Source organism: Pangasianodon hypophthalmus, chromosome 10 (assembly GCF_027358585.1).
Source record: "Pangasianodon hypophthalmus isolate fPanHyp1 chromosome 10, fPanHyp1.pri, whole genome shotgun sequence".
In the NCBI taxonomy this organism is placed as follows: Eukaryota; Metazoa; Chordata; class Actinopteri; order Siluriformes; family Pangasiidae; genus Pangasianodon; species Pangasianodon hypophthalmus.
Window position 1 is genome coordinate 5,270,523 of NC_069719.1, and position 27,501 is coordinate 5,298,023.

The following is a 27,501-nucleotide window of genomic DNA, read 5'->3' on the forward strand; positions in this document are numbered from 1 at the left end:
GAGAGAGGGAAATAAGGACAACGGAAGAGAAAAATGGTGCAACAGGGAGGAAAAAAAAAAAAAAAAGAGAGACATTTAAAAAAAAAAAAATCCTAACACTGCTGTCCCGCTAGGACGCTAACATTTTTGGACAATTATGCAGAGTGAGGAAGTGAGGAAGACTCTTTACCTTTGGTGAGGAAGAGGCCAGCTCTCTCAGCCCTAGAGCAGGGCATGTGACGGACACCTTGTCAGGCACGGCTGGTCTGGGGTCACTGGGCACTGCAGGGCTGGCGGGGGTCACTGAGGGGGCAGCGGGGGGCAGGGGAGCGCGCCGTTTGGTGTTCTTCAATGCAGCCATGCTTTCTGTAGTGGACTGATCCGGACTGCCTGACTTGGGCTCGTAGAACGGGTTCGATCTTAAAATAAGCCAGAGAGAGACAATTAAAACACTTCATGCTCAGCACACAGGAACACGCCACCATTTTTTTTTTTTTTTTTTTTTTTTTTTTTTTAAATCAACGTTACATTTAAAATTTAAAACATGAAATGTCAACAGAAATAGATGCTAATTAGCTATTTATTTTGAGACAAATCAAACTAACTTCCTCCACATGTACAATCCATGATTAAAACTCTATTCAGGCAGCATTAGTTTTCCATTAGAGGCCAGGCTAATTTCATTCGTTACATGAATGATTTGGTTATTTTATTTCTGATCCGAACCATCACCATCACCATTAAAAATGTCACTGTTGTTCTTCCAGCCCAAAATACCTACAGTGTGTAAAAAACTTAAGAGCTGTCTCATTATTTTAGTCACGCCTCAATAAATCCTAATGATTTTATAAGCCATTTGTGTTGGGAAACTTCTGTAACATTCTTTATTTAGTCATCTAAATACATGTTTAAGCACTTCTGCCAATCACTATAACGACACCTACAGTTATACATCTTCCTTTTTAAATCACATATGCTACAATATCAGGAAACTTGTATTGTCATATAAATCAATTCTGTAAAAATATCCAGATGTGTATGAAAAGAACCCTGCTGGAAACCCACCTATCCTGAGTTTATTCAAATCATCCCAGATGCAAAGGGTTTATCATGGAAGAAAAATATTTTATTAATAATATAGAAATAACCCCGAAAAATGAATAATGAACAAATGAGTCTGAGTTTAAAAGAGACTCCATAATATATGATGGAATAAAAGCAGCTACTTGTCAAACACCAGTATATTTATTCAGCTAAAGATTATTATTTAATGATATTTAAAACTGGGATTTCTACACTTTTCAGCTGTTAGTACCTTTAAATGAAAAATGGATAACACATGGATGCTCCTAAACCAGTATTAATTGTTGTGGGCACTTTACCACTGACATCTGATATTATGTTTCTTTATTTTATTATCATCCCTACTGCTTTCAGCCGATACAAACACAGTTTTTTTTTTAAAACTCATATTAGTGAAGAATGCTGGAATTATAAATGATAAACAGAAGTTAACAACACAGTATTAGTTTTTGCTAACTGATGAACATGTTTATGTCTCAGAGTGGTGCAACCCAAAGCCAAATATGGCTGAATTAATAATAAACATATAATAAAACATATGAAATAAATAATAATTCATAAAACATGTCTCTACATCTGTTTTTCTAGACAACTCTGTGTGTGTGTTTCAGCAGGAAGGTAAGAGGAGCATCAGAGCTGTATGACCCAATAAAATGCTCCACTGAGTTCCAGAGCAGCCAGGTGTTCCGGAGGTCACACCTTGTGAACTCTGACCTCTGACCCCACCGATGCACTCACTGACAGGCAGACATGCACAGCATCAATACACACCTCTGTGCAAGGAGCCGTCACTCAGCACACACGCAAACACAATGGAAAGAAAACTATTCGGTTGAAAGACAAGGTTAGAGACACATCACGGGCTGAGAAGGAGAGAGCGAGAGAGAGAGAGAGAGAGAGAGAGAGAGAAAGAAAATGGAACGGAAAAGTGAAAACACAGCCGAGGATGTATTTCCTGTCTCTGTTTACATGTGTGTGAAAAGCCATGAGAGTAGGAGAGGTCATAGGAGTGTGAGAGGAAAAACTAACAGCCTAGGTAACCCATCACTCTTTTTCTACCTCTCTTTATTTTCACTTTCACTCTCTCTGGTCATCATGGGTTTTAATAGTAGGTTAGACAAACTGTCCGTGTTAGAATGGTATAAGAGAGGGAGAGAGGGTGTGAGAGAGAGAGAGAGAGAGAGAGGGAGAGAGAAGGAGAGAGAGAGAGAAGCCGAAGAGAAAGGATATAGACGTACAGACAAGAAGAAAGAATGCCACGAACAACAGCTGCCTTGTTCTGCTGAAAACCCTTGCTTACTGCTTTCTCCTCTCTCTCTCTCAAACACACACACACACACACACACACACTCTATACATATATATATGTATACTCACACTCTCACTCTCACATATACACACTCTCACCATCTTCTTTCACTCACAAACACTCAAGTTACATATTTAATATTTGACTTTTGTGTGTAATTTGTGTGTCCCTTTCCAGCACCTAGCATTACAGGATTAGGCTCCAAATCCTGACCTGGATGAAGCAGGACAAATAGAGGGATGGATGGAAGGAGGGAGGGATGAAGGGAGGGATGGAGTGAGGGAGGAAGGAAGGAAAAAACAAATGAACAAAAGGAAGGGGATTGAAGGGAATAAAAGACAAATAAAGAATAACAGATTAAAGACAACTGAAGGGAATTAAAGGAAACAGAAGGGAAATGAAGGGAACTACAAGGAATTAAAATGAAATTGAAGAGAAGGAAACTGAAGGGAAGGGAACTGAAGGACAGGGAAATGAAGGGAAGGGAACTGAAAGGAACAGAACTGAAGGAAACTGCAGGGAATTTAAAGGAATTGAGCGGAAAGGAACTGTAGGGATAGATCTGAAAGAAGGAAATCAAAATTGAAGGAAACTGTAGGGCAATTTTAAAGGAAGGGAATTAAAGAGAAGGGAACTGCTTTAATATTAGAGAATTCAAGGGAAGGAAACTGAAGGGAACTGAAGGGAACTGAAGGCTATATAAGTAAATCTTTAGAGCAGGTCAAGAAACAACACAGTGCTAAACTACAGCAACGCTAATGGGTCAAAAACTACACTAGACACTATCAGAAGGGCACTGAGGTGTTGTTTAAGAGCATTACAAACATTATGTAAATGATATTCTCCTTCAGACATAATATATATTTTACATACAGTCTTTGTCTTTACTCCTTCACTCAGGTAGATTTTTTTTTGTACCCCTCTCTCACTCTATCCAGTGCTATGTTCCCGCCCCCATCACCCACACTGTCTCCCACTCACTCATCCAGCTCCTCGGCCTCCTCCGTCTTGCTGCTGTCTGCGTACAGATATTTGCTCATGTCTACAGGACGTGGGATCTTCCTGGTGCTGCCTTTAGGGGGTAAGCTCTCCAGCTCTGGTTCATCGAAGGGGTTCTTGCAGTCAGGCTGCTCTGAAGCCGGCTCTGGCTCCGGCTCTGGCTCCGGCTCGTCAAACGGGTTCAGTGGATTTGGGGAGTCCTCGTCTTTTAAGGCGGACTCCAGAGGGGGAGTCAGCCCTAATTCTGGATGGAAGACACACAAGCAACAGGAAAGAATTAAATAGTGGTTTAGTCTGTGTGTACATGCAAGTATGCAATGCAGTGTGGCTTTAGCATATTGCATTTGTACTGAAATAACTGACAGCAAACCCAAGTGAGAAGCCCTTTACTTCGCTTCTAAACATTATATAATGGAGCTGTGATTTTCTTATTGTATTATTTGACACAATACTAAGCATTATCAAAAATCTTATGAAGCCTGATAGATTGCTTGCTAACACCATCTTCATAGCTTGCTAGTGAAATTAAGCTGATGCAGTATATAACTCAATAAATCACAGTTTGATATGACATAAAAAAAAAAAACCCTGAAACTGGAATATATTGTTAGTCTGATAACATTCAGCCTTGATAATGATAATTAAATCAATTAACCAATGAAATCCCGTCAGGTGCCTCTGAGCCCTCCTCTCTCATTCTGTAGGCTAATTTTTTGAGACAAGCGTTTTAGCTGAGGGTCATGAAGGGGGTTAAAGGTCATCCCTTACCCTCCTCATCAGGGTCACTGAATGGGTTGAGGTCCACAGGGTCATCAGCCTCCTCGAAGGGGTTGGAGCTGGTGAGGGTTTGCTCCTGCTCGTCCTCCTCCAGGAAGTTCAGCTTACTGATCAACTCTGGGCAAAGCAAACAGGTGTGAGGAGAACAAGAGACAATACACACACACAAACACACACACACACACACACACACGTACACATACACCATGTTACTATATCATTATGACTCATTAGAATTGTAATTAAAAATAATGAATATGTAAAAATTACTTATAATTAATATAAAAAGTAAAAGCTTATGATACATCAATGAAGCAATAATGTATATAAAAAAACAGGAACGACAACAAACAATAAATAACAACTGCGTTTTGGAGTGAACCACTCTTGAGTATCCTTACACACAAATAAACAAACTCAAAGCTTTTAATAATAGTGACAAATCTGTTTCTTGGTAAGGATATAACTTTACTGAAGCAGACATTTACAGGAAAGATTTTAATGTGAGACTTCAGCTTCATACTTCCTGTGTAAAAATGAAAAACACAAACACTGGACATTGAACATGTCTTGGCTACCACATTTGGAGTATGTGGATTTTTTTTTTTTGTACAACAAGCCATCTGGAACTGAGAGAAAGATGTCAAAGCTCCAAATCTGTGTTATGTTGTAAAGGCTATAATAAAACAGTCATATATTACAAATTATTCACACTCCCATAAAGGGGCGGGGCAGTATCAGGAAGTAGCTGCAACAGGCCAATGAGGAAGGCCTGGTTCACTACAAACTGCAGAAAAATAAAACTCAACCCAAAGATCGACGACAAAACAGGGACAAAATGAAGGCGGCATATAAAGAAAATGGAACTGAACCCAAAATCACTTCACATGTTTTTGAACGGAGTCAGACACGATACACGACAAACAGCACCATAATGCAAAAGAAGGGCAAAGACAGAGGAGGGAGAGAGAGCAAACGAGTGTGATAGAGGAGAGTGAGAGAGTGCACATGGAACAGGAGGGAGTGAAAAGTGAAGTTAAAGCTGAAAGCTGAAGACCTGCAGGAGAACAGGCTGCTTTGAGGGCTTGCTTTGGGCCTTCATCTGCGTCTCCATCTATACTGCTGAGGGCATTTAACTGCCTGACTATCTCTGCAAACAGAGCGGCCAGGCAACAACAAAACACATCAATACTCTCTCTCACACACACTCACACAGTCACACACACACACACACACACACACTGCACAGTAAAGACTAAAACAATTATCCTGATGATATTTTCTCAATATAGGTTTTACTGCATTTTATCATCACTGAATTATAATGACAATAAATTCAAATCTAATATTAATTGTGCAGCCAAAACTTAGACACATTTGTGGACAAACAAACACACACACCTACTGATACACACAAACAGTATGTTCACTCACACAATTTATTACAGTATTATTTAGGAAGCAGGTATATACTAGGTCTGATATTCTACATAATTAATGTAAGACTACAGCATGGTCGATTCGGATTGGTCAGGAGGTGTTAATTTTCTAGAACAGCATGTCGGACACGCTTTCTAATACATAATCATTTCTATAGCAACTTATTCAGACGCTCCACATAATCTAAGCCTAACTGATTAATATGTGTGTTAAATATTAAAGAAAAACAATCATTGATATGGTGAAGTTTTTCTGTGAGGAAACATTTATTTAACATTTTGTGGAAGGAGTCTCCAGTGTCAGCACTCCGTAACAGTCAGAGGTAAAGCTGTAACTAAGTTTTCCACCATGGGAAAAATCTAAGAACAGAGAACTAGAGCTTTCTCCAAGAATTCTGTCTGATTATCAGCTGCTGTAGCTGTTGTAACGTAAGTGATAACATGGATTAACTTGTTTCATAGATGTTCAGCAAGAATAAACACTAAACGCTAAACTGATGAAGTACAGCGTGTTGTTTAATAACTAAAAAAAGTTAGCATTGACAAACTGCTGTGGTAAAAGAGAAATAAAACATCTGGACATTCTGTTGTAGGAAAATAATAAATTTCCGAGTGGTAACACTAACTCCGCTTTACCACCCTGTCATTTACGATTTTCCTATAACGGCAAACCCCCAAGTGTTTTATTCCTTACCTGATACACTGCATAAATTATGATATTTAATATAAAGCAAGATGAACACAAAGCTAAGGTTCTCTAATACAATAAACACTCTGAGTCTTGGATTTACACCATACACACAAACTCTCATGCGTGCAATCAACATGTGAAGAAAAACTAACGCGAGCAGTCAGAAAAAAACAAACGAACAAAAAAAACAAAAAACAAAGGGAAACAGAAGACACTGGGACACACAAGCCTGCACAAACATAGAAATTCTCATATAAACACACACACAGTCTCTGAGTGTTTTCTTTCAGTCACACACATCCACTGTCACTACCTGAAAGATCATATATATCTACATCTATATATATATACATACCAAATAATTACATGAACACAGTCACAAAAATGAAACTACTAAAAAAACAAGAGCTCTAAGTCAGAATGTGCTCCTTCTTCCGGGAGTTAGTCGGATAAGTTATGCCCACATCACAAACCATCCAATGGGAGAACAGGATCGTTCTGGACAATGCTTAGGTTTTAATTCAAAACATTAAGCTAAGTGAGAAAATCAGTCATGAAGATCACTTTGGGAGAGAAGAGTGAATACAGCAATCAACCAATTGTAATTCCTCAAATGCAGACTGGATGCTCACGGATTATTTTTTTCTTAAGGAATCCAGACACTCAGTAAGTGCTGGAATGCTGAATGAAATGAAGATTATGTAGAAAAATGATACACAGTGATTGTTTATTGACACCTATTTTCAATAAACAACCCAAAATTACTCCACTGGCAAATATGTGCAAGCTAATAAGTACCAAAAAGTGTCAGTAAAGTTTTACCGTAAAGTAAAACAATAATAGTAAGAGATGAATCTCCATCCTCCTCTTCCTCACCTGTGATTTTGGCAGCTTTCTCCTCCTGATTGACACGGTTCTCCTCATCCTCCTCGTTCTCCTCCTCAAAGTCGTCCAGGTTGCCGATATCGGCCTGCTTCATGCTCATCAGACTGGCCAGACTCTGCATGTCTTCATCTCTAAAGGATGAAGTGAAAACGTGTGATACAGACAGTCAGTGAGCATGCATTAACACACACGTGCACACACACATACGCACGCACCTACCTCTCATACATTTATTTGTTCAATGTTCAGTTTGGAGCAGTTTCATTTTTACAGTTTTAATGGCATTACAAAGACCACTGGCCCTTTGCAGTGCCCTGAGACAGAGGAAAAGAGAGAGAGCAAGAGAGAGAGAGAGAGAGAGAGAGAGAGAGAGAGAGAAATCAACAGAGTGGGAGACAGACAGAGAGACAGTGAGACAGACAGGGGATACAGGGAGACAGAAAAATACAGAGAGAGAAAGACAGACAGAGAGGCAAAGAGATACAAAGGGAGAGAAAGACAGATAAAATGAGAGAGAGAGAGAGAGAGAGAGAGAGAGAGAGAGAGAGAGAGAGAGATTTGTTCACAAAGTCTGTATCCATGCTTTGGCAATACAAATGTTAACATTTGTCATGCCAATAAAGTAACCTTTGAATTGAATGTGTGTGTGAGAGAGAGAGAGAGAGAGAGACACAATGAGAGCCAGGGAGATGGAAAGAAATGGAGAGAAGCACACAGAGAGAGACAGAAAGATACACAGAGAGACAGAGAGAGATATACAGAGAGAATCACAGAGAAAGAAAGAAAAAAGAAAGAAAGAAAGAAACAAAAAGAAAGATAAAGAGATACACAGAGAGACAGAATGATACACAAGAGAGATAGAGAGATATACAGAAAAAGACAGAGCCAGAGAGATAGAGAGAGAAATCTTTTTAAACTTTTGCACATGCTGATGTCACAGGGAGCTCAATGCCCCGTAGAGGAGACACTCACTGTCCTCTTCAGTCACAACTGCATAACAATGCTCTGATTGAGAGGGGAATCAGGAAGGACCTTCTTCTCATGCAGACAGCAGGGCTAACAACAATAATAATAATAATAATAATAATAATAATAATCATCATCATTGTCAGGATTTTAACTCGAAGTCTCATAAGAACAGGCCAAACAGCACTGCAGCTAATGTGATTAATCTGAATCTAATTGGGGAAAATGTGGTAAGTATGCTCAAATGGGCACCAATATGCCAGAACGTCAGCTTTACAACTCCATTTAAACATCAATAACCAGAACTCCAGCGCACCAGCAACAAACTCCAACAACAGAAGAGATGTATGAAGGTTTCTCCAAAGCGCATGAGGGCAAGAGGAAAAAGAAAGGAAAGATTAAAGAAACAGTATGACTGAAAAAGAGTGTGAGTCAGCATCATTGGCAAGGAGAGGTTGGCTTCTATGTGTTTATATGAAACAGCAAAAAAGTGAAAACAGAAATAACGACAAACAAAAGAGAAAGAAAAAAGCTATAATTCCATCTTGAGGCTACGATATGCGTCTGAGAGATCAACGTACTAATAACAATATAAGCAGAGAGAGAGAGAGAGAGAGAGAGAGAGAGAAACAAGCCTATGTTAACAGTGTGTTTTTTACACTCTTCCTCATGAGAAGCAGCAGCATGAACACACGGTCCTGCCTGAGTTTCCACCACTGGAGATAAAACCACAGGATTAGCACCAACGTGAGCTCTCTCTCTCTCTCTCTCTCTCCCCGTATCTTATTCTCATTCCCGACCCTTCGTCCTCGCTCCCTCTTTCTCCATCACCCCTTCATGAATGCGCTCCAACCTTTCTTTTGCTCGTGCCGGGGCTTATTTGAACGTATGTAATGGAGTTTATTTGTGTGCCCGTGACATCATTCCAGCAGGTTAAGAGGGGTTACGTGCACAAAAAAACGTGCATGAGCTGATAACACAAAAGGCCTGTGCACATTATATATGCCTCTCACACTTGCTTTCTTTGGGGGGGGGGTGCTGGGAAAATATATAGATGGGAAAAAAAAGGATATTCTGCCCAGGTGAGAGATATTTACACTTTCAGGGCCAGCGGCTGGAAATATTTCATCTCTGTGCTGTTTGTTGGGATCGCTGTGACATGAATGTCAAACAGAGAGCGAGAAAAAAAGACTTGTAGAATATCCGCCTCTCGAATATCCTTTCATTTCTGAACCGTATTCAGGGGATGGAGAGAATGCAGGGTGCCTGTTGCATCAGATTCTTTTCTCAACACGTGGCAGGGATTAATCTGACCAACGATGCTAACAGAGGCAACAATAAGCAGCAGACTGTAACTAGCACAAGAGGCAGTTGGTTACATTACTGACATAAAGACACATGATGTGTACTTATCCCTCTATATCACTCCATAAAACTCACTTTGTAGGTTTATAATTACTGACTGTAGCTCATCTGTTCATCAATACAATTTGTCAGCCCCCAATTTGGGCAGGAAAAAGACAAACGTGATCTCAGTGACTTTAACTGTGGCATGGGTGTTGGTTCGGGTGTCTCAGTAACTGCAGATCTCCTGGGATTAGTAAACGAAAAAGTCTCCAAAGTTCACAAATAATGGTGCGAAAAACAAAAAAACATCCAGTGAGCAGCAGTTCTGTTGATTGAAACAGCTTACTGATGCCAGAGTTCAGATGAGACTGGTTTGAGCTGACAGGAAGGCTACTGTAGCTCAAATAACCACTCTTTACAACCGTGTTGAGCAGAAAAGCATCTCAGAATGCACAGCACATCAAACCTTGAGGCAGACGAGCTACAAGAGCAGAAGACCACATCAGATTCCACTCTTGGCAGCCAAGAACAAGAATCTGAAGCTACAGTGGGCACAGGATCACCAAAAGACTGCTAAATACATATTTGTGATAAAAAAAAAAAAAAAGTTACTGTGTATAACAAACTACAATTCTGAATCTGAAACATTAACAGCAAAAGTGTTTTCTTAAGAAAGCAACACAATTGTTGGCTTCAGTGCTTTTGGTGATCAGAAAACATCATGTAGTATCAAAGTATGCTAAGTGTGTCGCATAAGCAATGGGGCATACACTAAATCGTTTGCTAATTTTCTGTAGTAATCTGGACAGAAGCTGCAGACTGGTGTCACACCTGTAAACATCTGCATTCACACATGCGGAGGGGAGAGAGAGAGGCAGAAAGAGTGAGTTACTGGGGGGCGGAGAGACGGGGGGGGACAGAGAGAGAGGGAGAGAGAGAGAGAGAGAGAGAGAGAGAGATGGGGGGGGGGGCAGAGACAGAGAGAGAGAGAGAGAGAGAGAGAGGGAGGGAGGGAGAGGAAGAGGGAGAAAGAAATGAGGAGCAATAGATGAGAAGTGATAGATGTGGAATTTTGGGAATGTGAAGAATGTCACATGAACACACTCATTAGTGGAGCGAGAGCCTGTGAGGGATGAGGGAGAGAAAAAGAACAAGAGAAAGTGTGAGACAAAGGAAGAAAGCAACATGAAAAGATGAGACTGAAGATAACAGGTGGGAGAAGACGAAAAAAAGCCATGAAGTTTTTTTTCTTCTGTATTCTATCGCTTCTGTAAATAAAAGGAGCACTCAGGTCCAAGTGCAAGGGTGTTTCATGGGATTTAAATAAAAGAAGAGGAGAAGGAGTGAAGGTGGAGGAGGGAAAAGAAAGAAAGAGAGAAGAAGCCTCCAGGCTTTGACTGGTGTGTGAGCTGTCAGGAAGGTGCTGTGTGTTTCTGAGGGGGTGAAGCTGGACTCACGTGGCTTTGCCCTCTCGCAGGAAGATGCAGGACAGTGAGAACTGCAGCGTGGCCGCCACCACCTTCTTGGAGAGAGGCTTGAACTTGAGCTTGACGTCTGTCTGCGTGGGCATGGGGCTCGCGTACTGCTTCATGTTGATGCTGCTGGTGGCCAGGGCTTTTCTCCGACCCGACGGAGACTCCTGAGAGAGAGAGAGAGAGAGAGAGAGAGAGAGAGAGGAAACGAAACAACCAACGCAGGCTGAATGTTTAGGCTGAATAAAGCAGATTAGAATAAAATATACATAACTGAACTGATATAAATACACACACATCCTGATTTCACCAACATGACCAGCAACCTTGGGTCAACAAGGACGGCGCTTAAATCCACAAATCCACAACGCAACAGTTTATCTAGCACTACTTACCTAGCTGGTTAACATTAGCACAGCGTCATAATAACCAATATTTATGCTAAGCAGCATTCTACATCGCTGGTTAGCTGGTTATGTCACATGGTCACTTTTGAGAATAGCTGATTGAATTGAATTTAAGCTCTGGTTTGCTGATTGAAGACACACAGCGGTACACACCAGTATGGAAAACAAACATTAAAAAGAAAGAGTGTGTCTTTACAAGTGTTTTTCCTCCATTTTCCCAAACTGTTACTTCAGAACAAAAACCAACAGAAAGACGAACTAATGCATAATACTAAAGCCTTCACTGGACCTACTTTAGTGAGCTATGAACTAATACACACACGGAATGGGGTTTCAAACACACTTACTTTCCTGAATATATTCTAACTGGTAAATGCAATGTTATTTCCCACAAACTAGCACTGTATATACAGCAAGATGCTTTATTCTGAATGAACGGCATCAAAGAAAAATAAATAAATAAATAAACACAAACAAACGAATCTCAACCAGATGTTATCAGAAAATTTGTATATAAGACTCTGCAATGTCCCTGTAGACAGCGTGTGAGCAGCTCAGTGGTCAATGGCGCCCCCTGTAGGAACAGCAGGAACACTTAGGATAGAGTCAGATGGAGTAAATACTGTATACAGCTAAGGTCAAGGGTCACATTTTAATTCTGTACCATATTTAGCCACAGAAAGGGTCAGGTGCCCTCTATCGCTCCCAATTAATGTTTTAAAAAAATTCTGGCTAAAATGATGACTACACACACATGCGAGTATGCAAACTAGTTCTTGCAGATGTGCTTTTGGCATCATTAACAGAGTTCTCACTAGCCCTGGCCTGCACATGTTGGCGTGTTCCTCTTCTCTGTCTCACCCAGGTCGGGTTTGTTAATTAGGTAATAAATTGAATCAAGTGAGCAAACAGGGGACTCCAGGACCAGACTGTATTCACTGACAATGCATCTTGAGCTGAACATGTCATTTAGAGAGATCACAGGAGGACAGATGGTTTGATCCTCAGGCAAGCTGCTTTAAACAAAAGCCACAGAGCTAGGCCTGAGGTGCTGCAGAGAGAAGACAACATTATTAACCTCATACATTCAGCCTTCTCCTGTCCTTCAGCCTTTTTCTCCACTTACTGATGGAATATCACAGATTTACTCAGACACTGCAGTGGTGATACAGGGCACATGCCATTCTCTGTCTCTCTCTTCTGCTCTCTGTCCATCTCTGACACTCTGCGTCTCACTCTCTCTTTCTGTGTATCTCTCTCTCTCTTTCTCTCTCTCTCACGCTGCATGTGTCTCCTTGTCTCTCTCCATGTGTCATTCTTTCTTTCGTGCTCTCCTTCGCTCTCTCCATCACTCTCACCATCACTCATTCTCTCTCTTGCTCTCTCTCACACACACATACACTCTGCCCGTGTCTCTCAAACACGTTCTTTGTGTCTCTCTAACCCACTCTCTCACACACACACACACACTCTCTCTCTCTCTGTCTCTCACTCTCACACACACAGAGAGATGCAGCTGAGAGTGTCATGTGGCAGTCTTGCGGGAGCAGTACAGCAGCTGCAATCCATTGCCAGAATGAGGCATGATCACTAGAAATCAAAAATCTCAAATCTTGTTCTGAAGACATTTGTTCAGTATTGAATGATGATTTGTTTGATGAGGTTAAACAACAAAAAAGGCACAGAAGCATCACTCTTAAAGAAATCCACACACTATCTTGGTTAGAAACACTCCCAACCCAACATACCCTGCCTGCTTTTCACACCAGACCATTTTCATACTGGATCATAACTGAATATTTTCTGTCTTTTGATGATGCTATAACACTTAACTAACACATTAAATTCTCCTCATTTCTCTCTCTCAGTTGATCCCAATTCAATATTATGCGTGTGCAGCTAACCACATATTCAACATACAATGATATTTAGGGGCTTTCCACAACATTAAATGTAACTACAGTATAACTGAATAGAAATAATGTGGTGCCATTCATTATTAAATAAAAAAAATCTAATTGCTGCCAAATTGCTGAGATATAAGAGCAATAAAACAGGTCAGGATGTTGTGCCGCCTCACACCCGGCAATTGTAGATTATTTTCCCATAACCGAGTCATGTTTTATTCTTACAAAACGGCTTATCAGCATGATTTCTTGGATGACTTGCTTAGTGCACAGGCTCACATGGAGGAAAGAACTGTCTGAGTGGGGAATACTTTAATAACAGATGCTGCTATATTTAATACAATTTCCTAAAGCTTGAACCTGGCTCATATCTATTCACACTGCTTTTCATTTATGCTTCACCTGCCATCTTTCCTCCAATCACTGACCAGCTCCGTCACTCAGACATATAAATAAATCCCTTTGTTGTTGTCAGGTAGGGATGACAATGTGGTCCACTCGCACAGATCAATGTGATCACAGATACGTATTCCAGACTCGGTGTGTGCACATAAAGAGTGGATGGAGAGAATCTCAGATAGACATCTCGCCAGTGGCTGTGTGTGTGTGTGTGTATGTATAAACGCTGTTTGTATAGATATGCATCTGTCAGATAGGTGGTTGTGTGTGTAGTTGTATTCCCACAGGTAAAGAGAGGGGCCTTATCGACGCTGTCTGAGGGAGACCGAGATGCAGCTACATGTAGACACACTGTGACACACTTTTCTCCAACACACAAACACACACACACACACAATCAAGTCTATACAAGACAAGTTTCCAATGCATCAGAGAAACCATTATACATTACAGCTGTATTTCCTTTAAACCTAGCATTCAAATATTACAGATGTTGTGTCTGAATGCATTCAACTATTAGCAAGTATTAATATAATTCTATACAGGCACATTTTTACATTTCTTAGGGTAGCAATATGTGAAATAGCAATGTTGATGTTAATAAAAGACAATTATATCACTGCGGTCAGGACAGACCTTTACTGACCCCTATGTGAGACTTGAAGTTTCAAAAAAATTTGTTATACCATGTGCTGCCATACCTTTTGTATCCAGAGATTATTCCAACCATTCAACTAGCAGGCTTATTTCCACGTGTACAATAGCATTCTGGCTATTTATTACAGTCAAGAGCTTTTTATTCCTGAATTTTCCATCAACATTATATACGAGACTCAAGCTGATATTCTGAGTAAGAAGAAGAAGAAAGCCCGCCACATAGATATTACATATAACTGTGCACACCTGAGCATCATGCCCATATGCGGTTCTCCCCCAAACTGTTGGTACAAAGTTGGAAGCACACAGCTGTATATAATGTCTTTGTATGCTATAGCATTACAATTTCTCTTCACTGAGAAACTAAGAGCCTCAAACCTGTGTACAAATTGAGCTCCATGAAGACAAGGTTGGAGTAGAAGAACTTGAGTGTCCTGCACAGAGCCCTGATCTCAACCCAACTGTAGTATGAGATGAACCGGAACACTGACTGAACCCCAGACCTCCTCACCCAACATCAGTGCCTGATCTCACTAATGCTCTTGTAGCTGAATGATCATAAATTCCCACAGCCACGCTCCAAAATCTAATGGAAAGCCTTCCCAGAAGAGTGGAGCTTATTATAACAGCAAAGGGGGAATAAATCTGGAATGGGATGTTCAAAAGCACATGTGGGTGTGATGGTCAAGTGTCCACATTCTTTTGTCTGTATAGCGTTACAGTACAGTCAAAATTCTTTACTTCACATTTCAAGAAGTTGGGGTCAGAGCACAGGGTCAGCCATTTTGTGTCAGAGTTATTGAGGTTTGGATTAAACCCATTCAATTTAAAGGACCAGTCAAGCAGACTGATAACTTTAAGAACTCAATAATAATAATAAATAACAGCTCTGATAAATGGTAGGTTGGGAATTCCAACAGTGTCACAAAATCATGGACCCTCTGATCATGCTTCATGGACCTGACTTTGAGAAACACTGCGTTAGACAACTAAAAGTAGATCTTGTGTTCATAAATGTGAATATTTTTTGCCTTTGATTACTATTATGAAAATGAGTTCTGTCCATGCTAACACTAGATAGAGGTTGTGAAGGACTTGATAAAGAGCTGATAAGCTGAATGAGGTGCACCATTGCAGGGAAACATACTGCACTGTGGCTGGCAGTGAATAACGTTGCACAATCCTGTCCAGTTTGGAACCAGAGATGGAGCAGAACTTGATATTCAGGTGTAGCTGCCTTGTTTAGGGAATAAAAGGCAGGAAACACCTGAGACTGTCATTATCATAGAGCGACCAGGCCAAACACGTCTCTCCCCTACTTCTCTTACTCTCAAACTATGCTGTGGCACAAAACAAAGGGCAACACCTGGGCATCTTTTCACCATCTCCACTCCAACCACCCAGCTACAGAAGCAAAAAGATTACCCAGACATTCAATCCAACCAGGCCTGACCCTGAATAACAGGCTCGACAAACCACTTTTAATAAAATGAAGATGGAGAGAGAAAAAAAACATTCACTCTGTAATGGCTCTTGACATTTGTGTTGACATTTGAGCCCCTGTTGAATCGCACGGAAATATAGCGTGTCATCCCTGAAGAAAACGGTGCCCACCTCCCCCTTCTTATCAAGCAGATTAGCCTGCTGCATTATACTGAGCTAATAGCGCATGTAGATACTTTGTGAATGAATTTTCCAAAAGCATCAAACACTTAAGACGGATTTAGGGCCCACTCTCCGAAAGAAATACTTAAGAATATGCAAATACCCAGCAAAGAATTGGGTTTTAACTAGATTTGACGAGCGCAAACAATAAAATGTGCTCTTTTCCCCGGCCGCCGGTGTCAATCAGGAGGCGAGATTAAGAGCCGCGCTTCTGACAATGTGTAAAATGGAAAGGGACAATGAGGCACTTTTAATTTATCACAGGGATATGACTATCAATGCGCTCGCATTGTGTCTTCTGAATTGCTAAACACCTCGCCAAGAGGGGAGATGAGGGCTTGCCAGGTCAGCTGAAGGATGCCCCCTACTGCCATGCTAATGTACTTCAACCAGACATAAATCAGAACACCAGCAGAGATTTGATTCCTTTTAAAATGTGTACATAATATATAATATAATGATAAATATTCAGAGTAGTAATCCATCAAAAACCCAAAGAGCACAAGTACACGGAGAGGGGAGTCCATCTAAATGGCAAACACGAGCCATCAGTGGGAATGTAGAGAAATTCGTGTTACTTGCTATTTCCTACTTGTACATGTAAGAAATAAAACACTTGTGTGTGCTGTTATTGGAAAACAATGAACCTCGGTGTGGTAACAGTGACACCACTTCACTTCCGGCCGCATCACACCACCCTGTCACTGATTATTATCCATAACAGCAGGGGCCCATCTATTATATTCCTCTCATACCACAGCAATTTGCCATCAATTACATTCTTCAGTTAGTTAATTAGGCAAAAGAAATGTTATAGAGAAAACGCAAAGCCCTCTGTCCTGAAGACTATGGAATACTTACAGCTTTATCTCCGTTACAAAGCACTGACACTGGAGACTCCTTCCAAAAATATTAAATACATGTCTCCTCAACTTCACCATATCAAAAATCATGGACTTTTATTTATTTATTTATTTTACTTGGAGCGTTCGCTGTACAAGTCTGTGTGTAGGCTGTTACTATACAAACCAAACCAGCATGTTTCCTGTTAAAGTCCATCGCAACCTCAGAGTCAGAGCTGCTGTTACAGAAAATGAATCAACACCTACTGACCAATCGAAATTAAGAATTCATCAGTGCTGTGGTGTGTAACTATTGAATACACACTCCTACTAAAGTGGTGTGTGGTGTGTCACATGTACTGAACTAGAGAACTTATTTGTTCTCTGCTAACAGGGACGACGATAAGTAATGATTTTAGAGGCTTGTTAAAAAAAAATAAATTAAAAGTGAATATAAATGTTTAAATGATCTTTCTCTTGTTAACATTTACAGTCGGGCCAACTACAGAGTGGCTCAGAGAGGTGGGGGTGAGTTGGCACTAGCTACTTCAGAAGTGGCGGGGTGTGCGCGTGTGTGTGTGCGTGTGTGTGTATGTGTGTGTATGTGTGTGTGTGTGTGTGTGTGTGTGTGTTATTTTGGCACATCAGGGGAAGCTAGCCCAGCTGTCCAGGTATTGATCCACAGCTGGTACCAGTATGGGGGGTGAGGGTCAGAGCTGCGGGCGGTCCTACCATACACACACCAAATTATCAGTCGGGGCAGGGGAAGGGGCCTGACCTCCTCCTTTTGTCTCATCAGTTCATTAATTAGAGACACACCAGAAAGAAAACAAACAGCTCCCTCCTTCCTCCCGCCTCATCACACAATCTATTCAATCAAAGCAATGCACACTCCATTTTCGTCTCACTACAGCAGGTCACGGTGGTGATTAAAAAAAAAAACAAAACAAGACACATTCATGATTCACACTGAAAGTCAATCAGAGAATGGCAAGATGAAGAGATGAGAAACATCACATCTATTATGTCCATCAGTTTGTTAATTACTACACAAAAGCGATTCCTGTCCATCTGGAGGAGAAACGCTGCATGGGAGGACTGGAGCAATCCAGGATACTGTATCCATGTTCAGAACAGAAAATCTGCATTAAAAAACTGACAAAAACAACTGAAAAGTAAAGGGCTTCAAAACTAAAGGTGTAAAAAAAAAAAAAAAAAAAAAAAAAATTTTTTTTTAAAACTGTTTCTATATTTGGCATTTTTCTGTTCTCTCAGTTTATTTGTATTTTTCCTTCACTATTGGTTTTATTTCAAATGTTTCAGAACACAAAGGGACCCTAAACAAGATCCTACCTGGACACTCCACCTACCCAGCCAACTTAACATCACTATGCATGCAAGAAGGTAAAGGAATTAATAATTCAGTAAAAAATCCCTGCCTTTAAAATGCGGTGTTCAGCTGCAGGCTGCAGATCCAACTGCTCAGTGTTTATTACTAGTGTTTTGACTATGATTTGTGTCTGCTCCATATGCATACAGGTGCTTCATCATGACCTTTCTACTACACCTCTCTCACTTGGATATGTTCAGGGGATCCCCTGCCACTGCCAGGACCCCGAGTCACAGATGTGCAGCTAGCAGAGGCCCGTTGGTGGCTCAGGACTCACTAATAACACTAATAGTTAGAGATTACCTCTTCCTCATATCATGCGGATTGCACTCAAACATTACAATAATATTCATGAATACTACAGGGTGTCTCTGTAAAGTCTCCAGATACCAGGGAAACTAACACCTCTTTAAAGCAAAATTTAACTTTATTTACAAAACATCCTCTACATGACTGCCATTTCTTTGTAAACACATCCAATGTTGTCTCTCCCAACTTTGGCTCCCAGTTCGGCAGCAGTGTCATGTCTGATGTGCTTGCCATGTTTCCTGCTCAAGTCCATCACAACCTTGCGACAGCCTCCCGATCCAACCATGAGAATGATTTCAATACATTCTAAACTGAGTATGAATTATTATTCAATTATTTATGAATTAAATATTCAATACGTAAACTAAGTGTGAAAAATTTTGGAAGACATTTTGCTAAAAAGTGTAAATTTCCCCTATGTATGGAGACTTTTTGAACACCCTGTGAAACAAATACACAGGTCGAAAAGGAATATCTCATTACGCACTTTAAAGTTATATTTTTTCCTCTCCCAGTGGTTAATCCACTATCCGTCTGTTAAACCCTTACAGATATTTGAACATTAAGATGAGGCAGGAGGCACACCCCTGGTGTGATCACTCTCAGCGTCAGACCAGAACAACCAGCCTGAAGCCATTCAAACCCTGATTTGCTCCGACTGCAGAACATGAAAGTATTAACGAGTACAGTTCTAGCCTTGTCCTTTATCAATTTGTTTTCCTGGGGCCTCATATTAAAACATCTGTACGCACGAGTTACGGCAAGAAATAAGGTGGTTATGTTTGTTTTGGAAAAGTGCTTCGCGTTACCACTTTCCACACAGCTTCTGAACTTAGAAGACGTCTGTTTTGAAGCAGGGAGAATAAAAGCATACTTCTTTGTCCAATTGTTAATTTTTTTTTAATTAAGCCATAATGTCAGTTCACTAATCACATCAGAGAGGGTAAATAAAATAAATCTATGGAAGTCTGATAAAACTCTCCCCTTTCTGACTTAATGTCTCTCTTTACATAAATGCATGTGACTGCTACAGAAGCTATGATAGTTTGGATAGAGACAAGTATGGATAGAAAGACCACTCTGACACATCGCTCCAAACAACAACGTACCGAATATCACAGCTTCTGCACTGCTCTTTACTTGACAGATAAAGAACTGCTGAACCAAATGAACCAAAAGTGTAAAATGTGTTTTGGGGCCTTTAAAGTGCTTTCCATCTCATTTCACACTGTCCTCACTGTCTCATCGCATCACACTCCACACACACACGCACACACACACTTCCTCTCTCTCTCTTATCAGTGAGGTCAGAGCGCAGTGTCCAGTCGTCTCCTTCTCATCACACGGCTGACCAGAAAAATAAATTACAGCCTCCCGAAAACTCCTACCGCTGCAATACTGCCGAGCGCACACACTCACATGAGACACAGATATATTGGATTAACAGACGAGTTCATTCCATTTTTAGAGGTGCTACCTCATCATTTTCCACCTCATTCCACACACACACACACACACACACACACACCCCCGAATGCCCCTACATAGACGGCAGTGATTACATCTTTAGCACTAACCGAAATCTACAAGCAGAGGCCCATCAAACATATAAAATAAACAGTTATCAATAATTTGCTGACAGAGAGAGAGAGAGAGAACCTACTGCACAATAAAAATTCGTATTTATTGGAAAAAGTGCATGCTGGGTAAAACAGGCCATTCCAGTGCATAAGGTTCCTCCGCAACCTTATGACTGTTCTAGTGGTATATATGCCACTCGCTAACTTCAGCCTAATTTTAAAGAACAAAATATTATAAGCAGTAGCCTAAGGAAGAGTCGTCTGTTCAAGTCGAAATGATCCGTTTAAAGTTTTTACTTAAAGTGGAACTATTTGTGGAACTATTTGGTGATGCCCACAAAACTCCATAAAAGGCAAAACTCACTGCTGAAATGACACGTAAACAGTCATCCGTATACAAAAGTGCAGTAACTCATGGTAAATTATGTGAAGCTGATCAATCGAGGTTTAAGGTAGTTAGTCTTCTTAAGCATAAAAAAATGAGTACATTTACACACACTCAGGAGCATGAGTAGGATATGAATATTTTTTTGAAATTTATGGCATTTATTTGAATACCAAATTTCTTGTATAAATGCTCCTACGAATTAATTTGTCTTAATAAAAGAAATAAAAATGACACCTATTTGAACTGTTTAAATAAAATATTAAATTTAATATGCACACTTACTGGTCTGCACAGTTCATTATTAGTCATTTATTAGTCTTTTTAGACTAATAATTAGTCCATTATTAGTTTGATTAAACTCAGTATTGCACTGGTGCATCTCTCTCATGGCCCAGTGTCAGATCAGATCAGACAAATTTGAGACCATAACACAGCTCTCACACATGTGCATCAGACAGAAAGAGTATTAAACCACACAATAATCACACATGTGGAGATGTTTCACAAAACTCAGCAACAGAAGCATGCAGTCAGTCAGCTCAGTTACTAAAATAACATCAGATTAGTATTGGGTAACATACAATACTCACAGTTCTCATAGTATTACCCTGGAATCTAGATCAGCTGAAACTGCACTCTATGGCTCTATGAGTAAAGAATAAAACATGATGTGCTGTTACAGGAAAATAATCAGTGTCAAAGTTACCACCCTGATTATTTTCCTGTAACAGTAAGCCCCAAAGTGTCTTATTACTCTTTTACATTTTTGTTCATATGTTTTATCCTTTTATAGTTACATTTAATGTTATGGAAATCCACAAAGTTTGTTTATGATAATAATGACGTTCATTAAGAATCAGTACAAATTCAGTTACATTATGAAATGAAATCAGGGTAGATGATGTGATGAGACATAACCTAACTGAGAAATTAGAGACCCAGAGTGGGAAAGTAAAAGAAAGGAGCTCAGATGTGTGTGCATTGCCAGATGTAATCTACTGCAACACTGATGCCATGTAATATTAAGCCACATCTGACCTTTCTGAACCACTGACAGTCCAGGCACAACAAAAACAGCAAGACGACTTAATGCTGGAGAAAGGCAAATAAAACACACAGGGATTAGTGTGTGTGTGTGTGTGTGTGTGTGTGTGTGTGTGTCCTGCTAAACACCAACATGCTAAAATCTGACTCCTTTCAGTGGCATCGACTGAGACGTTCCTAAAACACACTGAAGTGTCAGGAAGCAGACACACACACACACACACACACACACAAAGTCAAGCACATAGATAAACAGACAGACTGAAGAGGATTTGGTAACTCTAACAGTTTGCGTTCATCAGCAGAAGCAGGGAGAAAAAAAAAACAGAGAGAGAGATAGACACACAAACAGACTGAGAGACAGACAGAGATGCAAAAACACACAGAGAAAGATAGAGACAGACAAAGAAATAGAGACACAGACAGACACAGAAAGAGACACGGTTCCCAGCATCTGATGCTACACTTCAGCTCTGTCCAAACGATACAGCAGTCACACACACACACACACACACACACACACACACACACACACACACACACACAAGCGCGCGCGCTCCTAAAACATTTGATATACTTTATAATGCACTTCATGATCAGCTTTACCGAGACAATTGATAAGACAATGTAGATTTTAAAAAAATTATAAATCCTATAACTTTATTTCTTTAACTCAGGGACATTCATGCTGCTAGTGGCGATTACGCCGTACTCACCACACACCACCCACTACACCATTTTGTTGTGTGTTGTATCCTGTGTTGTGTTTATTATACTGTTCCATTGTTTGTATTTATTGTTGTGTGCACTTTATTATATTGTCTATTGTGCACTGCCATTTTGCCTCAGTTTTTGCACTACTTTACTGTCTGTGACCTCTGTAATGTCACAACAAGGCCTTGGAGAATGCTATTTCATTCCAGTATATACGTGTATGTGGCTAAGATGACAGTTAAAACTCTATATCCAAAAAAAAGAAAAAAAACAAGCCACATGTAAATGTAAATTCAAGCCCTTATAATGTTCCTTAACCTAAGTCAATAGCAAACTAACCTAACGCGGAACTGAGGTGTATAAGTTTTTCAACAAAGTCTAAGGACAGAGGATGAACTGCATGATGACATGCACGTGTGTGTCTGTCTCACACACACACACACACACACACACAGTGTCCCATAAGAGTGCTGTACGCATGTGTCCAGGTCTCGGTGGGAGACCTCAGAGAGCAACAGGGTTTAAGAACGTTCTAGAAAGGCGCCAGAAAAGCGGATTAACACGCGCTCCCAGGTGACGCAGAGACACGCATGGGCCTGCGTTCATGTTTATTTCAGCTCCTGCGTCACACTGTGCAAAGTCAAAACAAGAGATTGTTTCTGTTTACTCAGTGTGCATGTGGGGGTCATCTGCCAGCGAGAGTGGTCAAAGCCAGAGGATCCTGGGACAGAAGCGAAGAGAACGAATGAAGGACAAGGACAGGCCTACACACACACACACACACACACTTCACTTTCAATGATTACAATATCATCATCCATTCAAAACACTTTCTGCCTTATCTGTGATGGTGAATTACTGAGACTAATAACCACAATAAAGCTGACAACTATATTAATTTTTCTTTCATAGCAGTTTTCTTTCCCATCCATGGCCTTGTCTTAACCTCATAACACAGCTCTCTGTCCAGCAGAATGAACTCATCATTGTCTTTACAGCATTTCTGCTTCTCAGTGCTGGAAGTGAGAGAGATGCAACAAGTTTCCCCTCTTAATAAGAAATACTGAGCTGTGTGTCAATGTGGTTTTTTGTAAATTTGCAGGGAAAAAAAAAAAAACAGATAAAACAGATCTGCCTGGACAGATAGATGATTTAAATGCACTTCCAAGTGATTTGGTGATGAAGTTGACTACAGAGAATCAGAATGTTTAATTCAGTTAATAAGTGTCTGTTAGTGTTTGGAGCTCAGATGTTTTCTGACTGACAGACGAAATGCATTCTGGCTGATTCTCTGAAGATTTCTGACTGACACAAGGTTTAATCTGAAATATTTTGGCGCTGAGTCCATTCACTAATACAGTTTTGGGTGTGATGGTCAAATGCCCACAAACATTTGGCCATATAGTGTATGTTATATGCAGAAAAACCCACTGTTTGTCATTTTTGGATGTTTGCATGAATTCAGCCACAGCAACATTTGATGGATTTTCCCACACACATACAGTGTATGGTTTAAAGTGTTAGCTTAATCAGAATATGTATTCAACTGATACAACTAAAAGTATTACTGCTTTCAACTAGAGGTTGAAGCTTGGATTTCCCAACCTCCGACCAGGAAAAGCCATTCAACTCGAAATGCCTACTCGGGAACTCGGGATGGTCTCCTCAGCTTCAGGGAGTGACATTAAATCAGCAGCAGAAGGAAACAAGATCAATCAACATATAGACATTTTCACTTGTTAAATCTAGAACCCTGACTAAACACTTTTTTGAGGAGGAAAATATACGTCACTCATCACAGTTAACTGGCTAGCTTGCTGCTAACAAAAGAGAAACAAGGAGGCGTCCATGTTTTTTCCCCCAACTTTGTACTTCACACACAATTAGGTCGAAAATGACAATTCCGAGCTTCGACTTCCCACTTCGGAGGTAAGCTGAATGTAGCATAGGTTACTTGTTGACTGACTTAAGTCAATATCAGGATGAGGATAATGATGATGTTAAGAGAGAACTGCTGACACTGTTAGGAGTCGAATTTCAATTAAATCATATGACCCACCACATGGAATTAAAATATCTGAATATTTAGATCATTTTTTCCCCTCAGCTGTTACCTTAGCTGTTACCTTAGCATTATAAAATTCTATCTGCCATTCAGTTTTAACCCAGATGGAAGATTATAATATAAGGTTATAATATATGACATTACAACAATTGAGAAAAAAATTAAATGAGTGTTCAGATATATTTTAATTTCATAAGAGGATTCTCAATCAACTAAAACCTGTTTCAGTAAAATAAAAACAATTCTGAGGAGCCCCCCTCCCTCACTTTTTCATTCTGGGATTCACCTTTTGTCCCCCCAGTTTCCAAAAGCTGGAAAGCCTGACACACACACTGACAAACTGAAAAATCCATTCATTGACTGTCCTCTAGTGACTACAGACAGTAGTGTACTCTGGCACTTTAGTGCTATGTCAATAACAGAAGAAATACTGTAGTGTGATGGTTTAGGATCTGCACTATAAGCTTATACTTAAAAAATGATCCTGTTTAAAGATGAGTAGACAGGAACTCAGAGCTGTGCATTTCCACATCAGGCACTTCCGTAGTAATGCATGAAAGTGCTCGATTTAGTGCTTTAAATAAAAGGCGGTGCTTTGATTCAGATGAGTCAATGGAAATTAATTATTTAAAAGCATGATTTGAGAATTTTGAATTGTACTCAGAGCCTGTTAGAAGTGCAAGAATTGTTTGTCTCGTCTATAACTTGTCTCCAGTGTATGGTAAGTATGGTACCGAGTATGGTAGTATTCATAAACTCTAAAAACCATAGAGTCTGTAAAGGTCTAGAGCAGAGAAGTGTTAGTAGGAATGCAGGGTATTTTTGGAGGTTTGATGTTTCGTGGACTTGTAAAATGTGACCAAATTACAGTTACCAACTTTTCACACAACACAGTCAGAAACCCAAGCAAGAGGGGAGAAAATTGAATAAAAAAATATTTATTAAAAAAAAAAAAAAAAAAAAACCCCAGAAGAGTAGACATCAAACTGGACACTGACTTTTTCCCCCTAGCATTTTCTCATTTCCTAAATAAAGGAATGTCAAACACACACACACACACACAAGCACAAAGAGAGTAATCTGGTGCCAAATAGGCCTGCCCAAGGAGCTTTGATGTCAGTCTCACTTGGCACACTCCCCTTCACCTCTCTTCCTTTTTTCTTTCTCCTTTTCTCTCTCCTCTCTTCTCTCTCTCTCTCAGCATGCAAGGACACACAGCGTGTGTGTGTGTGTGTGTGTATGTGTGAGATGAAGAGAGATGTTTGGCATGTCTTTGATCACTCCGTTATTAGTGAGGTATGCACAGACAAGAAGAATTAAGAACCCTTTCTTCCTCTTCTTTTCAATCTCACTTCATTATTTCCCTTCCATTTTCTGGCTTTGACTTTCTACTGAAACAACAGGACTTTTTCCCTGAACCTCTTTCATTTTATTTTTTTGTCTTGTTGAAGAAGAACTGATCCGACCATGCAGAGGATATTATTAGGGGTGTAACGAAACACAAAATTTGATATAATACAAAATGGTTGTGTTTTGATATGATGCATTTTCAATACAGCAAAAAATAAATAAATAAATGTATTGCCTGACTGCGTCTTAGTTTTCCATTTTTAATTGATTAGAACAATCAACATTATAGAAGCATAATAATTGAAACTTAACGAGATAGTGTATGTGTGGTCCATGCAGATCCACATGCAGGGTTCTCTATTTCAGATTCTGTTAGTTATTTGTGCTGCGAAAGTTGAAAGGGGAAGAACATTAGTCGTAAGCTTCGTAAATTACCTGGCAGCCGAAGTGCTCCGAAACACCAGACCTTAAAGATTTGGTGGAATCTTCCATCGCCTGCTTGATGCTGAAGGAGCTTGTACATTAGTATGTTACTACACTAGCATAGTGGCTTGTGAAGACAGTGTGCTTATGATAAGCATGTTTTTGTTTTTGTTTTTTAAACTCCCTGCAGCCTCTTCTGATTGGAGATAAACAGGAAGTTACTTCTTCCAGAGGAGGGAGTGTGTGATTAAGTTTACATTTTTATTACACCTCATCTGAATATAAGCGTCATTTCATGACAAACAGCCTGCTTTATTACGCAGCTTTTTGAATGCATTGTTAGATACGGAGTCTTATCTAATCGAGAACCTCATATCAAACAAGAAGACACAATATGCTGTATCATTACACCTCTAGACGTTTATATATACAAACCACGCACAACTACTCTCTCATAGCCTCATTAAAAGAAATTTTTTATCCATTTAATACTTGACAGTTGTTTTTCCACGCTAAATAACTGTTTCATGTTAACACTTCATAAAAATATTATTAGATAACAAAAAACACATAAATGCAACTCCACTTTTGCATGTATCAGTAAATCTAGATTTAAATTAAAACGTTACATACTAAACCCTATTTTCCTGGTAAACTGGGTCAGCATATCCTTTGCATACTGGAACCTGACTGGCTTTTATATTTTGTGATGTAATCTTTCCAGCTCCCTGTTTCTCAAAAAAAAAAAATGTAGCAGAACTGTTTTAGTGACTCTGAAATGTTCTATTAAATTTAAATTTACCTAATTTATTAACCAAGTGCACATAAAGACAAGAAATCCACTGACAAATGCCCTTCTCCAGTAAGACTCTACAACTTCACTTTCCTAATATTTGTCCAGGAAAAATAAAATAGCACTTAGTGTCAAACCAGAGAGCAGACAGGGTATGTGTGTGTGGGTGTGTGGGTGTGTGTGGGTGTGTGTGTGTGTGTGTGTGTGTGTGTTTCAGCTTTAGAGGGAATTTGCGTCAATCAGGGCACAGAGTCTCTAAGACAGTGAGTGAATGTGTACTCTGGCATTACAGTTAGTCCCTGTGTGTGTTTGCGCATATTAAATATGCTTCTGTGCATGAATACATGTTTGTTTTGTGCGAGAACATATGTGTGTATTTAATGTGTTTGGGTAAGAGCGTGTGTGTGTGTGTGTGTGTGTGTGTGTGTGTGTTTGTCTCTGTTTCTCTGCTAGGCAGACAGATGGACTTGAGACTCAAGACTGGACTGGCGCCGAGTGTCTGGTACTTATCCAGAATGAGAGAAGGAGGGTGAGAGAGAGAGACATACAGACACAGAGAGAGAGAGAGAGAGAGAGAGAGAGAGACAGACACAGACACAGAGAGAGAGAGAGAGAGAGAGA

At 40.0% G+C, this 27,501-nt stretch overlaps 1 protein-coding gene across 5 annotated transcripts in view; it reads right to left on the reverse strand.

Annotated features, from left to right (window-relative positions):
- Positions 1-27,501, reverse strand: part of ehbp1 (EH domain binding protein 1) — a 157,285-nt gene that overhangs the window by 99,233 nt on the left and 30,551 nt on the right. For 4 of the 5 annotated variants that reach the window (XM_026944084.3, XM_026944085.3, XM_026944087.3 and 1 more), the window contains exons 6-11: positions 10,933-11,114; positions 7,154-7,293; positions 5,205-5,297; positions 4,139-4,264; positions 3,353-3,614; positions 170-398 (exon numbers count right to left, since the gene is read on the reverse strand). In XM_026944084.3, the coding sequence (XP_026799885.3) occupies positions 170-398; positions 3,353-3,614; positions 4,139-4,264; positions 5,205-5,297; positions 7,154-7,293; positions 10,933-11,114 (1,032 nt within the window). The remainder of the gene's footprint in view (positions 1-169; positions 399-3,352; positions 3,615-4,138; positions 4,265-5,204; positions 5,298-7,153; positions 7,294-10,932; positions 11,115-27,501) is intronic. The other variant, XM_026944086.3, reaches the window with a different exon arrangement.